At 42.9% G+C, this 16,884-nt stretch overlaps 2 protein-coding genes across 3 annotated transcripts in view; one reads left to right on the forward strand and one right to left on the reverse strand.

Annotated features, from left to right (window-relative positions):
- The window catches only part of intu (inturned planar cell polarity protein), a 26,038-nt gene extending 13,622 nt beyond the window's left edge, over positions 1 to 12,416 (forward strand). For both annotated transcript variants that reach the window (XM_040045142.1, XM_040045141.1), the window contains exons 5-17: positions 2,301 to 2,419; positions 3,035 to 3,124; positions 3,730 to 3,807; positions 5,306 to 5,492; positions 5,700 to 5,753; positions 6,346 to 6,408; positions 6,688 to 6,897; positions 8,726 to 8,818; positions 8,901 to 9,332; positions 9,773 to 9,867; positions 9,955 to 10,144; positions 10,518 to 10,660; positions 11,799 to 12,416. In XM_040045142.1, coding sequence (XP_039901076.1) covers positions 2,301 to 2,419; positions 3,035 to 3,124; positions 3,730 to 3,807; positions 5,306 to 5,492; positions 5,700 to 5,753; positions 6,346 to 6,408; positions 6,688 to 6,897; positions 8,726 to 8,818; positions 8,901 to 9,332; positions 9,773 to 9,867; positions 9,955 to 10,144; positions 10,518 to 10,660; positions 11,799 to 11,910 — 1,866 coding nt within the window. In that variant the 3' untranslated portion in view covers positions 11,911 to 12,416. The remainder of the gene's footprint in view (positions 1 to 2,300; positions 2,420 to 3,034; positions 3,125 to 3,729; positions 3,808 to 5,305; positions 5,493 to 5,699; positions 5,754 to 6,345; positions 6,409 to 6,687; positions 6,898 to 8,725; positions 8,819 to 8,900; positions 9,333 to 9,772; positions 9,868 to 9,954; positions 10,145 to 10,517; positions 10,661 to 11,798) is intronic.
- ino80b (INO80 complex subunit B) lies at positions 12,404 to 16,879 on the reverse strand. Its single transcript, XM_040045158.1, has 5 exons — positions 16,491 to 16,879; positions 14,503 to 14,683; positions 14,265 to 14,416; positions 13,426 to 13,598; positions 12,404 to 13,266 (listed from the first exon to the last, which is right to left on the reverse strand). The coding sequence occupies exons 1-5, from the start codon at positions 16,528 to 16,530 to the stop codon at positions 12,802 to 12,804; spliced, it is 1,011 nt and encodes a 336-aa protein (XP_039901092.1). The 5' UTR covers positions 16,531 to 16,879; the 3' UTR covers positions 12,404 to 12,801.
- Positions 16,880 to 16,884: the final 5 nt, after the last annotated feature.

Here is a 16,884-nt window from a genome sequence, read left to right on the forward strand (position 1 = left end):
GAAAGCAAACTTAAAGTATTTAGGGGGAATTTTTGTATCCTTCCCCAGTTATGCCTATGCAACCATGCTAGCCACCAGTACTGAGGTTTAGCAACATCTAGGATATTATTAAAGATAAAGCATTGGCTTTGACACGATTTTTTTGGCAAAATGTTAAAACATTTTTGCATTTAAAGACTACATTGAATCCCAAAAGGATAGACAAATAAAAAAATAGCAATTGTTTATTTTCATATTCATCTAGTTTTCTGTCAAAGTCTCTGGTGCTTCTGTTTCACTCATTTATAGCTAGTATTTAAAGTTATAACGAAGAAAAAAGTGTTTGCTGGGAAAAAAGGCAGTGCTGCTGACTCCACAGTGGTTATAAGTACTGTCACCAAAGCACTAAAGGTACGATTTGAAGGATTTATTGGCCAAAGAGCTACATTTAGACTTTGGGTCTTCCAGTTGAATTACAAGCAGAGTTCCTGTGTTTCTCTGCAAAAGGTTCCTGGAGGTCCTCCACTGAAAACAGGCTGCTATTAAAGAACAACATGTAGGGAGCTGTTAAAAGAGAAAGCCACCTTCAGACCTTAAATACTGCTGATAGGTTTGACCTAACTGAAACTGGCAGAATAAACAGAAACCTAAAGGCTGCTGTTGATATCCAAACCCCGGATGACCACATATTTTCCCATTCCTTTGGAGAGTAAATTGGTTTTTGGGGAAATCTGATCGTGACTTTTGTGGTCAACGGCTCTCATGACTCGGAGCAAACTCTATAAAACTCAATTTAAGACACTGAGCTGTGCTGAACAGACTGATTTAATTATCCGCATTCTGACAAAGGGCATTCTGATAATGGAGTATTGAGAATGGCCTTAGCTGTGTAGGAAACCCCAAGATTGGGAGTGGTGAGCTTCTCTTCTCTTCTGAATTTCTCTGATGTGAGTCAGACACTTCAGAAAACTACTACTCTGGACAGCGTCCAGCGCCTGCGGGTGCTACCAACCAAAACTAGAGAGTGGAGAGAAAAGCGAGAGGTGCTCTCCATCATTTTAATGCCGTGAACTTTCTGTCCTGCCCCACGTTCCCTTTGCAGCAGCAGCGAGCTGTTCTTCCAGTCGGGCTATAAACAAAATAACATTTCCTATTTTAATTAGATCCATGTGCATGGTGCTGTTTTAACATCCCGTAGGTAGGACACAGCTCACTTGTAGTAAAGTGTTAATCCCAAAGTCTCTGCTGACCCACACCTCCCACACTGTAATCACATTTTCCCCGTGGACGCTGCTGGCAGGTTGACGTTGCCTTTATGGTTGCACTTCACTGTTCTGCAGTTCCTTTTTGTGTCTCTGCACGCCAGAGTTTTTTCTTTTTTTTTTTTAATCTCGACCTAAAGAGCACTGGTGATAGAGAGTACAGCTTGTCTGGAGCCACATCAGCCAGCGGTTGATTTTTCTAAATGACAGTGCTGCGCACGAACCCGCTAAACTCTGACTTTGATTTTTTAAGTCCTTTGATTGTAGGGTAGTAGAAACCGGAGAGGTTCAGTGGTGATATTTTTGAGCTTTAGCTGTGCGATGTTTTGCTGATGTTTGTGTACAGGCTGAAGTTGCTTTCTGTGGTGGTTGTTCTGTAGCAGCCTCTCCGTGCGTGCTTTGTCCCCCAAGGTGAATATCTCCCATCGGCACTCGTTTGTGCCTTTGTTCTGGTTGCCAAGGCTATAAGAGGCCGTTCATTCAAAGTTTTTACCCCTCACCCACCATCCTCTTATCCTCTTGGCGGCTTGGATCTTATCCGCTCCTTTAAAGTTGCCAGCTTGCTGGGAGGAATACTAATAACTCAAACAATGCGCTGGATCTGCCCCAGAGCGCTCTGATTCTCTGCTGCTCTTTCTGTAGATTTTGGACCTGCAGATTTTTGCAGTCGCAGGAATAAGAGTTGTACAGAAACTAGCTGAACATTAACCGTGTGCCGCTATGTCCCTGAGAACGAATAGCAATTAAATTCCTGTGTGTCCTCCCGGACAGGAAAGTCAAATATTTTAAATGTGTTTGGAAACATTGGTCTTTAAAGTGACATATTTTTGTTGCTTTTTGGAGCCAAAGTGACATTGTTGAGTTGTGGCTCATCCATTCTTTCTTTTTTCTCTCTCCATAATTTATGGCAGAGAGCATTTGGTAGCAGCCAAGTTCAGATATTTCACATTCTGCTATTGAAAAACTACCCAGAGTTTGTTTTCCCCTCTATGCAGCGTGCGCGATTTTAACAATAGAGTTTGTTTCAATGCTAAGCGACGCTGCTGTCTGTGTCTGCAGGAGGAAGTCTTGTACCAGTACCCTGTGTCTGGAGCATCCAGCCAGCTGAAAGGAGTGAGGGGGATCTTCATCACTCTGTGTGACATGCTGGAGAATGTCACAGGCGGGCGGATCATCAGGTAGGAAAGATAAAATGTGCTGCAGCGTGCTGAATCCAGGCTACGCACACAAGAAAATCAGCAGAGCCATCTAATCATCATATAATGCTTAGCCATATGGATCTGTGTTAAGATGATAAGGGGATCTTTGGAAGATATCTTCACATGTAAGGGGAAAGAGAACTCCTGTATTGCGTGTACTGCCAGTGACACTGGTCTCTTGTCACACATGGTGCGCTTATGATTCCAAACGCTCTGATACTTTGTCAGGCTGGAGCTCACTGCCTTTATAGACACTTACTGCCTATTAACCTGATTAACCTGGCTGTGGTCACAATGAAGCCACTTTTAATTTAAGTTTCCAATTAATTTTTGTAGCAGCTCCGCCCCAGTAGGTCGCTCCATGGTGTACTGGTTAATTCACCCACCCACATTATGTACGTAAAAAAAATAAATAATCAAAGAAAACAAACTACAACACTGTTCCCTTAAAGTAATCACTGCCCAGAGGGTGAGCTGCCTTGGCAGAAGTGTGTGTACTCTCAGGGTGTTTCTTGTATTGTATTAAAATTAAGTCATCTCTTCACCCATTTCACCATCTCTCATATCCTCATCCATCCTCTTTTTCCCTCCCAGTTCGTCTCTCCTACTCGGCAAACATCTGGTACATGTTGGCTACTGGAAAGAAAGCAACAATCTTCTGGTCATCGGCCTTCCTGCTGAGAGGTAGCCTCAGGCAGCGTTACACACACACACACACACACACTTATGCTGTGAGGTCAACTGCAGGCACATTCGACATGCTGTGTAGATATTACACAAGTCGATAGCACATGGCAGGTGTTAAAGTTTGACAGTAATTTTTCACGTATATCTTTTTTCCTTTTTTAAATTGCTGCCCTGTCACTGATGTGGCAATAAATCCTCCGAGCATGACCTGTGCTCCAGAAATGAAGTATTTTTGGAAAGAAGGAAAGATTTAAGAGCACAATCTGTAAAAACAATCGGAAAGGACCGTCTTTTTTTCTTCTTCTCCTCGCTTTTAACTTTACCATGTGCTTCTCTTTGTCCTTTGTTGGCCAGATGAATGCCTCTTTAAGAAGCACGTGGTCGTAAAACGCTTGGCGAGATGAGTCACATTAGCCACCTTTATGTTTGTAGCGGGTCAGCCCCGACCAGTCATCGTCTCACGCCTGGAAATAATGGATCGATTCTTGAAGAACACCCACAAGCAGAAAAAAAAAAGCACTGCCGTAAAAATGTTTTTCTCCGTGGCTGCTGGCTGTTAATCCAAATATTTGATAAGCTTGACTTTTTCCATTTTCCTCCAGGGTTCCTCTGCTGTATCTGCAGACCGTGGTAGGAGACGTAGTCCGCACACTAAAAGTGATGTACGGCTCCTTAGACAGGTTGGTCACTGTTGCCTTTCCGTCAGTCCTGCTGAGAGCTGGTTGGAACTTCCTCTTTCTGGTTGCCATTTTTCCACATTATGCAAAATATGCTGAAATCAAAGTAAAATGTCTTAGCTGTAAAGCGCAAACCTTCCCCACAAACTCATTATTGTCTCAATTTGTCTACTTGATCTACTTTCCTCTCATGAGCATGTTTTTTTTTCTTTTAAAGGGGACCTGTTCCACTCATTTCTAGGCCCATGTATGTAAGGAGGGAGTAGGGGGAATGTAATCACTTGTTTGTTTGTCTCTCTTTGTTAGCAGGTTTCTAGCTGTCATTTTTCATATTTTGTGTGATGGTAGATCACAGATGGTACAGCTTGGGCAAGGCCTCAGCAAATGTAACAATAAGTCTAAACATTTGACCTTAACCTTCATTGTTGGCGCCAAAGTTCAAACCTGACCTTGAGGAAAAAATGTCAAGAAACCATATTGAACAATACATTATATAAAAGGGACGGAGAGAGCTGTGCAACACACTTTTTAAGTTTATTTCCAGACTGTATAAATCTCTGCAGGAGGGAAAAATGTATATCATGTATATTATGTGCAGATGGGAGGCAGAGGCAAATATAAAATTAACAAAAAAATCCTGATTGGATGAATTTATGTGAGACACGCTGATACACCACAATTTATTTGGAAGAACATGGTAAAGATTTTATACCTCAAAGATAAAGTGTGAGAAACTGTTCATCCTGAGCAGGACCACTACTGGACAATGTGTAGGAATAAATCTGCAGGTCTCTTCCAAAGCTGTTCTCCCACTGAGGCAGCTGGCAGAAAAAAAATGTAATAATTGGTTCAGGAGTTGGTCTTTGACTTCACTGTAATTTATCTAGGAAACCTACCATCTGGACTCGATGAAAAAGATAAATACTTAGAATAAATCAGCAAAAAAGCTGTAATCAGATGATGGTTGTGTGAAACATGCCCGACTATTAAAGACTGGCTAGAAATCACACAGGAAGTAGATGACATTTTATATGACACAAGCTGTGTCCAAATTCATGGGCTGCATCCTCCTGAGGACACGGCCCACGTAGACCGCGAAGGCCGGGTCCTCAGGAGGATGCAGCCCATGAATTTGGACACAGCTAAAGACTGGTCAAAATGCAACACATTTTTGAATCAGAGGTGTTTCTTCTCTGTCTGTGCATCTGTGATTTATCTGTAATTTAAATGTGTTATGTGTTATAGTTTTTCAACTCTAGAAATGAATCTAGAAGGTGCTTATGTCATATGCCTGCAAAGACTAATTACAAGGAACACGACTGTGAGTGCAGTGATGTGTGCAATTTTATTTCATCTTTTCAGTTGTATTTTCTCATGTCTGTTATTAGTAGATGAACTTGTGCTTTTGCATGTTTGCCAATTTCATGAATGTTAGCATTAAACAATAAAATTAAATATATTGTTTTAAAAAAAGATTTCTTCTAATTGTGTCCTCCCACAGTGCGTTCTGTAAGGCGGACCACGCTCCCAGGTTGGACCATTTCTTCTGCCTGTTCTTCCAGCAGCTCATCCAGCCCTCGCGTCTGAGGGAAGGCTCCTCCTCGGCACCTCCGCCCGACATCTCAGGGACTCTCTTCCTGGACGGACTGCCGGCGGTTCGATGGCTCACGCTGCCTCCAGAAATCAAGGTACACTGCTGGATCTGTGAATGTAAAGTTTCTTCTATCTTACAGTTCTTACATGTGGCTTTTGCTTGTTAGTTTAGCTCTGGTGCCCCCTTGTGTTCAATATTAAAAACAATACCTGCTTGATTTTGATTGACTGCTTAAGGCACCTTTAGTGTTAATAATATTTATGTGTGTGCGTTTTGTTTGGTTGTTTGTTTTCATCTGTAGATGGAGGTGGACACGGTTCTGTCTGACTTTGAGTCTTCTGATTTTGGAGAAATGGTAAGAAATGTTAGTTTTCCACCTTTATACCTTCTCTCCTGCACATATAAAGCTGTGCTGTCTTTGCAGTCAGCTGCAAGTCAGTGAGGTTTAACTCTTTCTCATAAAGACAACGTCTAACGACCTGCCCCTGGACCCTTAATGACGAGTTTTCACACTCATTATACATCAATAAACCACTCTGTTCAGAAACGAGCTTCAAGGTTTACTCGCAGCAGGCTTTCAGGGGTAAAAGGTTAAGTGGGCAAAGACACACGACCATCATAAGGGCTGCTCTTGAGCATGTGTGCATGTTTGCTGAGATCTATCTTCTGTCTTGAGCAGCAGAAGGGAGAAGGTCAGACTATTTATAGGAAGGCGTTCATGTCTCTGTGTGTATTTTTAATGAGCAGCTAATGAGGTCTGGTCTGTCCCTTTGTACGCGCAGCGCGAACAGGTTAGAGATGGATTATTGATGCTGGGAGCAGTGAAGCTGTTACTGCTTTCACTTAAATGATCATTCTGTTGAGCTCCACTGATTTAATGTTGCACTCACACAACACACAGAAAACCTTAAATGTGACTTTTTTTGTTCTTTTATGTGCTTTTACAGTCTGAGGATTTCTTTGGCCTGAGGCGTCTGTATATAATCCTCGGCTCCTGTTTGTTCTATAAGGTAAGTTTCATAGTCACAACACGCACATGCCTGCTTCAGCGCCAGCAGCCTTATCGTGTTTTTACTTCCTGATAGCATCTACGGTCTACACAGCTATTCTCGTCCAGATAACAGGCATTGTGTACATTAGGTGGCCTTTCACACAGGATAACAGGATGATGAGTGTGTTCTGTGGCTCAACAGCAAATTTACAAACAAATTAAGCTGTTAAATTATTAACTGAGAGGATAAGGGAGACAGTAATTTATCCTTTCATGTTTCCACTCCCTCCCCTTCCAGTCCTACCTGATCGCCAACCACCTGCCTAAGGAGGACCTGCTGGACGTGTGTCTGTACTGCCAGCACTACTGCCTGCTGCCGCTGGCGTCAGAGCAGCGCGTGGGTCAGCTGGTCATCTGGAGAGAGGTGTTTCCCCAGCAGAGGGCTAACGGAGCCACGCCGGGCTACAGCCAGCCAGAGGGCCGACACTTCCTCCTCATTGTGGGGCTGGTAGGGAAGGAAATCACTGACTTGTTTTATTGATATTTATTCTTTTTCTTGACAAAACTCCTTTTCTCATTTCAAATAAAAGGAGCATTTAATTATCGTGTTTACACAAAACCCACTTTAATCCCTCTTTACATTCACCCTCCTTGTGTGAAGAAAAAAGTACATCATCTCTAAATTCTAAGCATATATTATCTGGTCCTTAGTATTCTAGTCTTAAAATGAGGTAAGTAAAACCTCAGATAAATGACAAAACATGACATATTACACCTGAACCAAAATTAAAATGTCTATGAAAACTTGCATAGGAATTAAGTAGCAGTAGTAGCAGCAACCAGGTGCTGCTAATCAAATGCACTTGATTAACTGATCATCAAGTATGAAAGCAGAGGTTTTGGTGCAATGTTCCCTCTAATTTTTACGTGGCCTATCAACACAATTTAAAAACTGGTATAAAGTTTTTAAATTGACACTTTTTCCATCAATTGTTCCATCTGTCCTGCTCACATCTCCAATGGTTGTACACGTTGTCATTAACGTGGCTTCACTCCTCATCAGCCGCTTTGCTAGCTATAACACCGGTGTCGGCACATAAGGACGCTGTCATAGCCTGTCAACGACGTTGATTATCTGCGTATATACGAATGTGAATCGCATTATTGGCTGGACTATGGGATAAGGTGGCATTGTTCTAATCCCATACAGGAGCAGCCAGTCACTGACTAACACTGCAAAACAGAATTGTTAAAGTATTCATTTTAATTTCAATTCAGGTTAGATTTTTTTTTGTGCGCAACACAGATTTTCTGTGCGCAGAGACCGTGCCAGCAGTGCGCAATTGCGCACATGCGCAGCTTAGAAGGAACATTGTTTTGGTGTGTGTTAACGCAGTTCCAAGGAGGGAAGACAATCAATTGGAAAGCCATCATTGTAGAGCAAAAAAGATTATTTACATTCGAGGCAGTTGTCAGTCTTCCCAGGAGTGGACGTGAGACACGTCAGACGGTGCAATGCTGAGAGAAACTGCACAAAAACCAACAAAAAACAAGAGCCACATCTCAGACTCAGACTCTCAGTTAGCATGTTAAATGTTAAAGTTCATGACAGTCTTTGGAACCTGTTTGTTTACAGGGGTTTGCAGGAGAAAGCTTCTTTTCTCTAAAAATATAATAACAACATGGCTTATGTTTGCAAAGTTAGATCTGAACAAACCACAAGACTTCTAGTTGATGTTCTTCGGACAACACCTCATAACAGCTGTCAGCACGGCGGTGGAGGGGTGATGATTTGGGTTTGGGTTGCAGCCACAGGACCTGGGCATCTTGCAGTGTTTGAGACGACCATGAATTCCTCTGTATACCAAAATATTTTTTGAGTCAAATGTGAAGCCAGCCGTCTGAGAAGCTTTAAACTTGGCCTAAACTGAGTAATGCCACAGAACATTGATCCTGAGCACAGCAGCAAATCTACAACAGAGTAGCTATAAAAGAAAAAAGTGTCACAGTGATCCAGTCAAAGTCCAGCCTGATATAAATTTTGTGGTGGGACCTTAAGAAAGATGAATACCTGCAAGCCTCAATAACAGGTCGATGAACTGAAGCAACATTATACACAGAGAGTGGGCCAAAATTCATCCGACTCAATGTGAGAGTCTGACAGAAAACAGCTGCCTCAAGTTGTTGCTGCTAAAGGTGGTTCTACAAGCTATGCAGTCATGGGGTGCTTTTTATCATGACTGTAATTCTGCCTCATCTCCTCAGTCTCTGCCCATGTGTGTGTTATCTGCCAGTATCGATGCTTCTTCATGATATCATTTTCCCTCTGTCCTCAGAGACACTTTATGCAGTGTGTACTGTTGGAAGCAGGCGGCTGTGCTTCCCCAGCTTTGGGCTCTCCTGGACCTGATTGTGTTTACATTGATCAGGTGGGCTTTTTTAAACCTGAAGATGAATTCCTGCCATGATCATTTACGTCAAACTGAAGCTCTGTGTTGTTCTGGCCCCCAGGTGAAAGCCACCCTGCTGCAGCTGGAGGTGTTGGAACCAGGTATCGAAGAGCGTCTGAATGCTCCGCCTGCTCCCTGCCTGTCCTGCGCCGACTGGTTCCTCCCTGCTGCCACAGCTCGTGACCGGCTCGACAGCCTGGCCTCCTCCTCGCCCGTCTTCAGCAAGCTCGCCGGTGCCGTTAAAGCCTCCTCGTCCGGGTCCAGAGCTCGCGCCCTGTTTGGGGAGAAGTCGTGGAGGGCCAGCCCGCAGAGGAGCTTGTCGGACAGCGGGAGCGAGGGGCAGATGGATGCCGGGTCGGGGTCCAGTTCGTCAGCGGCTCCAGGCCTCAGTCCGCATTCCACACCGGACTCAGCCAGGAAGCTGGGAGGTCGTCGGGACTCGCTGGGGTCTGGAGCGTCTGATGGGAGCGGAGGCAGCGGAGGACTCTTCAAGGTTCATCTGTAATCTTTTAAGGAGTTTATATTTGTTCCTGTTTATTTTTTCATCTGTTAGCCAATATCAGTGAATTAAATTTGTTACAGGATGTGAAATATCTCATTTATTTTCTAATAAATCTGCACATAAATGGAAAAGTGCTGAACACAGAGGTTTTGAACAAGGTTTGGCTCAAAGTATTTTCATTGAAAATGCAGAAAACTTGCCCGAATTGTTTGCAACAAGCCAGCTGGTCACAAATAAAACAAGTTATAGGGAACAAAGCTGGAAGTCGATGGACTGCATTAACTTTAAAGAAATTAAAAGCACACTAATAGAATTTCTTTTTAAATGGGTAAAGTGAGAGTGGCTTAAATGTTTTTTTTTGTCTAAAAGCCAATTAAAAGCAGATTTTATTTAACCTTGACATTTTGATACACTTTATATGTTTTTATCAGATACCCAGGATGAAGCACCCAAACCCTTTTTACCTGGGCACCCTGAAGAAGACCCTGACTGAGAGAGAAACAGAGGAGATGTACAACACCATGAAGTAAGTGACCAGTTATCCGGTTCCTTTTACTAACCAGATAAAAACGATCTCTTTTCAGTTTGACCTGAGGTCCTGTGTTTGCCACAGACTAACATCGGGTGCAGAGAACACCTTGTTCCACTACGTCCTGATGGAAACCGTGCAGGGAATCTTCATCGCTCCCACTCACAGAGAGGTGGCTCAGCTGAGTGGCTCCATTCACCCACAGCTCATTCGCAACTTCCACCACTGCTGCCTCTCCATACGAGCCGCCTTCCAGCAGAGTCTGCCAGCCAGGGTGAGACAGAAAGGTGTTTCCTTTAAGTGTGAGGTTTCCAGAATTGTGTGGAAGCTCGTTTCTGCCGCTGACAATAAAAAGGGTTCGCTGTGATTTCTTTCATAGACAAACACATCAGGACCATCATGAATACAGCAGATTTTCCTGATCTTACACATTAACGGAGGCTACAGACTCATATTTCCCTCAACAGTAACTTTTTGGTCAGGACTTCTTTACCCAGCATGGAGAGACTAAGGTGTGGAAACACGAGTTTCCACTGTGGTTAAAGGAAACCCGTTTCCTGCAGGGCTCAGCGGGCGTTTTCTGTATTCTGCGCATTAATGTTTTGAATGAATCAGGTGATTGTTGGTGTGATTTTTGTTTCCCGTAGAGCCGCCGTGCAGCAGACAGGCCGCAGGGCGGCGGCTGGGGTCTGGGTCCCGTCAAAGAACACGGGGTTCTGTTTCAGTGTAAACCCGAGAACTGGACCGACCAGAAGAAACCTGCTCCCACCATGACTTACTGGGTCATTGGGTACGTCAGCTTCCACTTATCCACTTATTTGCTTTTTTAACCGCAGAGGTTTACATGTTCAGATTATTCAGGCGGCAGCTGGAGCAATGAAGTGTGCTCAGGTTGAGTCCTCATCTGGGGACTGCAACCATTCAACTTTCTGTCTTCACCTGAATGATCGAGCAGCCAAACCTGATTCATAACTTTAGTAAATAATATTACTGGAGGATAAAGCTGGTCTCGGTCCCATTCAGGGAGACTTCCAGTAACTCTGTTTTCTCAGTCTGCTGTTTAATGGCTGAAATGAATACGAAGCATTGTGCAGTGTGTTCAGTGAAACACGGGGAGGAGACGGGGAACTCGTCATGTTGGACCCGATGTTGGTACTTTGTGTTTATCCTGGAAAAACTCCCAGTCTCAGTAAGTCAAAGAGGAGAGGGGCAGGCAGATTAGAGATGGAGTTAAAACGGGATTTGTAAGGAAGGGTCACAGGGGAACAATTTAGAATGAATTAACTGAGCTCCTTTGTCGATTCATAACATGAATTTTAACATTTCTTGTTTCTATCCAAGGCGTTTTGTAAATGTGCCCCCGCCTCATTCTCACATACACGATATATATCATGTGTTGTCTCCTCACATACAAAGTTTTGAATAATAATGGCCCACCTTGTTGTAAAGACCTTACAGTACAGTATCACCCCATTAGAGCACTTGGCTCTCTGCTTTTAAGATCAGGCTTAAAACTTTCCGTTTTGGTAAAGCATATAGTTAGGGCTGGATCAGGTGACCCTGAATCCTCCCTTAGTTATGCTGTAATAAGTGTAGGCTGCTGGGGGATTCCCATGATGCATTGTGTCTTCTTCACTCACTGCGTTTATACTCTGCATTTAATCATATCTGGCTATCTTTGTTTTTTTTTCCTCCGTCTTCCTCCCCTCACCTCCAACTGGTTAGAGCAGATGGCTGGTTCTGATGGAGTTTTTCCTTCTCACTGTCACCAAGTGCTTGCTCATAAGGGGTCATATGATTGTTTGTCTCTATTATTGTACGGTCTTTACCTTAGACTAGTCTTTGAGGTGACTGCTGTTACGATTCGGCACTATATAAATTAAGTAAATTGAAATTTCTCATCTCAGTCTCCTTCCTTCGGCTTTCAGACGCATGCTGCTGGAGCCCGTTCCTCAGGAGTTCTACGTGTGCTTCCATGACTCTGTGCCCGAGGTTCCCGTGGAAATGGCCTTCAGACTCTCCTTTGGTTTGGCTTTGTGACCTGTCGCTATCCTCTTCTGCACCAGATCAGCGGCAGTGATGAACAGAAACTTTAAGACTTCATTTACCAGTGAAGCATCCGTAACATCCTCAGGAAGACAATTCAAATTGTGACGCTTGTCGAAGCACGCGAGCATAAATGTAGGGAGCCTTTTTACATTATTTTTCAACAGTGATATTAGGCTGACTGCTATTTTGTACCTTATTGCACATGTAAAAGACCCTAGACACATTTTTTATGTGCACATGAAAATCCACTCAAGTCAATCACGGAATACCTCATGACGCCATTGTGCAGAAACTCATGCAAGACCTTCTTGCAACAGCAGCAGCGTACATGTCCACGCGGACACAGCACACAGGGGTGTAGTGATGTTTTCACAAACAGTTTACAGTGAAGTAAAAATGCTTTTCAGTTGCTTAATTTAAACTTTGTACAGTTTTGTAAGGAAATTGACTCATTTGTTACATTAATGAATGAACATTAAAAAGGAAAATTATTATTATTTTATTGCTTCCAGACCAATTTGTTTTTTCACATTATTAACAACAAAAAGTGGAAACAGCTACTCTCAAAACTCAGAAACCAAAAAGATGCACTTTATCTATGTTCTACAAATCATAATTACTGAATATTCGATTTGTACACAGATTGATCTTTTTAAAATATATATATATTGTACATAATTGGACGAGCAGTTCCACAGAGAATCATTATCATGACACATGAAAAAAGCATGTTGATATACAGTCTCCTCACACAGGTCAGGAAAGTCCAAAATCACCTTCCTACCGCTACACGGTCACCAGTGTCCTGTTAACGTAAATACACGAGCATGAATACTCGCCATCGTCACATCCCAGGGTGGCATAAACTCAACTGTCTGGGGTTCACGCTGCGCTCTGCACGAGCATGAGGTTCCTCTTGTAGCACTCGAGGCTGCAGAGAGCAACTCCGGTCTTTGAGCACGAGTACTTCTTGAGGTTTGTGCACCCGCTCACTCCACAGTTCAATGGGGCTGGAGGAGGAGGGCAGGGAGGTGCTGGGGTAGGAGCAGGGACCCCTGCTGGGAAGGAGATAGCCATTCCCTGGACAGAATCGCTGTACCGAACCATGGGGCACTGGCTCTGCTTGGACTTCTTCTCCTTCATGCTTTTGATCTTGGCCTTGCTGGTTTTCGTCAGTCTCTCTATCGTCTGGTTCTTGTTCTCCTCTGCCTTCTTGGCGGCCTGCAGGCGTCTCTTTCGGGCACGCTCCTCCCGCTTCTGCATCATCTCAGCGGTCATCTCTTTCTCCTTGTAGCCCATGGGGAGCTCCAGGAGAGGCTGACTCTGCTGCTTGTGTAGCAGAGCTTTCTGAGGGGGAGAGACAAGGAAAGAAAAACATGTTTTAAGCTACTTTAAAAAAAAAAAAAAAAAAAGTTTTACCCCTGATTTCAAATGCTGGAAGACCTTTCATATTAAAGTCAGGCACAGGTGAAAATGTTCTCCACAACACTGACAGCTGCTTCTCACCTGTCTGGCAGTGAGCAGAGACTCATCGATCTCCTTCTTCAGCTCTCCGTTGTCATCGAGCTCTCCTTTCTCCAGAGCGTCCAGCCACCGCTCCTCCTCGTCCACGGGCGCGCCCAGCATGGAATCTGAGTCCATATCCGGCAGAGGGGATGTGGCCAGGTTGCTGTCTTCATCTGGTACAAAACAATCAAGATAAACAGACAGTCTTTGTTGCAAGGCTAAAATAAAATCAAGATCAAGCTCTGTTGTGCTATTCTGTACCATCAGCAGATTCTCAGACATCACTGTTTGTTTCAGCTCTGAAGTTGGAGTCATGTAGGGATGCAGGCAGATTATACTTATTAATGTGTGGAGTATTTCTTTCAAACCACAGTTTATAAACTGGTTTGTAAATATCAGAGGATGTTGTCCAGGTGATAAAAAAAATATTCAGTTCATGACCAGATTAGACAAAAGCAGTAAGTATTTGGGAATAAGAAAATATCTGGCAACAAACAGCACAAATGTTTTAATCTTTGGCAAAGGAACCATTTCTAACATAAAAATAGTATGTCAAAGACGTGTGTGACAAACACATGCAGAAAAAACCAACAAAACTTCCAGAAAAAAACAAAAAAAACAAAACCAGGTTTTTTTTAAGTATGCAACAAAGCTTTTACGCGAGCTTAGATCTCAGGAGGTTGGCAGAAACTTGAAACTAAACAGCAGGAACTAGTAATCATTTCTTTCAAATATGACTTCCTTCATGGTTTCATCCATGAAGTGTCAACAGTCCCGATCAAGCTGAGGTCATCCCTCCTCCTATATTAGAATTGAGTCCGCTTGTTTTGCTAACTCACCGAGCCAGGCTCGATACTGCTCCAAAGGAACAGAGGGCTCGTCATCATCATCTTCATCGTCGTCATCGTCGTCGTCATCAACGTTGTTGTCAATGATCATTAAAGGTGAGGGTGGACGAGCCACACCAGGATGGACGGTGAAAGTGGGAACACTGGAGAGCACAATGTCCTTTTAACTGACTGATCAAACTGATTCATGAACAGTTATCGATACTGAAATCTGGCTCAAACGTCTCACCTCTTGGTTCCCAGCGTCTGTCCTCCCAGTTTGATCTTCAGTCGGAGCTGCGGCGGAGGCCGAGGCACCACTACAGGCTCAGGCTCCGGCACCTCGGGGAAGCTGTGGTGCTTCTTCTTGTGCTTCTTGTGTTTTTTGTGTTTCCGCTTGTGAGCGCTGTGCAGGCTGGAGCCGCCTTCACCTGCAGAGGACGGGACAAAGCACAGATTAATACAAAGACCGTCAGTGAGTTAGTTGCTCATCCAGCTCATGGTACATCACAGTTCACAATTTAGAACTTTTAAATGGTTAATTGAGCACAGTTTAGGTTAAGACCCAATGATAAGACAATCACTGTGTGCAAGTTTGATTAAATTCTGATCAAATATGTAGGAGGAGAACTGTGGAAGAACAGACACCTCGCCACAGCGTAAGGGCAGTGGTCCATCAGCTCGATGAGCTAAAACGCAAAATGATTTCTTTTCAAATAAAATGTTTACATCCACATCCATTCATCTTCTGCTTATCAAATTCAGATTCACAGAGCCAGAAGGTTTTTCTAATTTGTTTTCTACAGAATTGAACCAGAAATCAAAGGTCAAGAATCAGAAATCCAAGTTGGTTTTAATATAAACAATCCACATGTTTGGATCTAGTTGTGTCATTTGTATCCCCCTTTGAGTCAGGTAAACAAAGAAACTCATTACAAGAGATAACTGTTTCCAAGTCTTTCAGCTTTCCATCACAACATATACCAACATGTATTTAACATAGGAATAATGTGACACAAGTAAAATAACCTGCATTGAAAACATCAACCTCATTAAAAAGCAAACAAACAAACAAACAAATCCCTTTCTATTCTCGGGTTCTGATTATTTTTCTTGTTTTATTTGTGTGTGTTCTTTTAAAAACCACGGAATTTTTTAATTACTTACTTACATTAATTACATCACTTTGTTCAGTGATGGCTGCCTTTCAAAAGGCCTAATAAACAGACTCGGTTTGAACCCTATAACAATAACATTACAAATGAATCAGCTCAGAGTAAAAACAATATGATTTCACCTTTTTTTTTTTTTAAATACATTCGGCAAAAAAATATTTCATTCTAGTTTGCCATTTTTAATAGAGTGGCCGCTCCTACAGAGGTCACTGAAACAGATAATCTGCCTATATGTATTCCTATCATCCTCCTCTGTCACACCATGTCCATCACTACATCCATGAACCTGCTTTGTGGTCTTCCCCTCCTGCCTGGAAGCTCCATCTCTCCTTTGTCCAGTATATCCACTACGCCTCTTCTGTACATAGCCACACCATCTCAGCTTTGCCTCTCTCCCTTTCTGTGTGGCCTGAGTTGTCCCTCTGTTACATTCATTTCTATTCTTGTCTATTCTGGTCACTCCCACTGAAAATCTTAACATCTCCAGCTCAACCACCTGTCTTTTTGTCAGTGCCACCGTCTCCAAATCACACAACATTTGTTGTGTGTAGTTTATGTGTTGTTGGGCTCACAACTGACCCACAGTCTGAATGCTGGCAGATTAAAAAAAACCAAAAAAAACCCAACAACAACAACGAAAAGACCTTTTCTACTGCTGTAAGAAACTCTTTAAATCTACAAAGTAAACTGTGAAGGGACATGTTTTGTCCCAACTTGGATGAGGTTTCTCCTATAAACATTTGCTTAAGATGCATTTCAAAATATCAGCCAAACTTCCTGTTTGTTATCCCCCCAAACTATCAACACACACAGCCTCCATTTACTGCTAAAAACGGAGGCCAACCACTACAAAAGGCCCACGTTAAGCTTTATATGAGGATGGGATATTCCAAGAGGTCACCCCTGGTTTAGATGCGCTTATGTTTTGTTTTGTTTTATGGATATGTTTAATCAGCTTTTTGCAGGCTGTGGTTTTACGCAGACAAACTGGAGACTTTAAGCACAAGGAAAGAATATACGAAAACGTGCGACTGCAACAGTACAAGCTTTCTCAAATACTCACCGAGAAATCTGGGGTGAATCATGTCTTTCCTTTTTCCCATTGAAACGACGAAACAAAAGCAGCTTACATAGCAGCAGAAACCTCACGGTAAACAAACATTAAAGCTTAAACACTGAGCGGCCTCATTCAGCCTCCTCTGCTAGCATCAAACAACTGCTAATATAGTCAAAAGGCTCAAAATAATGATAAAAAAAACGAATTACCAATAAACTTTGGAGAAGAAACGCTACACAAAACATTAACTAACTCATTTTAGATATTAACTAAGCGAGATTACGCTACATTTTCTCACTCCATCTTGAACAACACGGAAGTTCCGCTTCTTCGTCGTTTTCCTGCTGTTTCCGCTTTCCCGCGCTTCACTGCACCCTAGCGGGGACCAGAGGAATAAACA

This window comes from Simochromis diagramma, unplaced genomic scaffold (genome assembly GCF_900408965.1).
Source record: "Simochromis diagramma unplaced genomic scaffold, fSimDia1.1 OVJJ01000590.1, whole genome shotgun sequence".
Lineage (NCBI taxonomy): Eukaryota > Metazoa > Chordata > Actinopteri > Cichliformes > Cichlidae > Simochromis > Simochromis diagramma.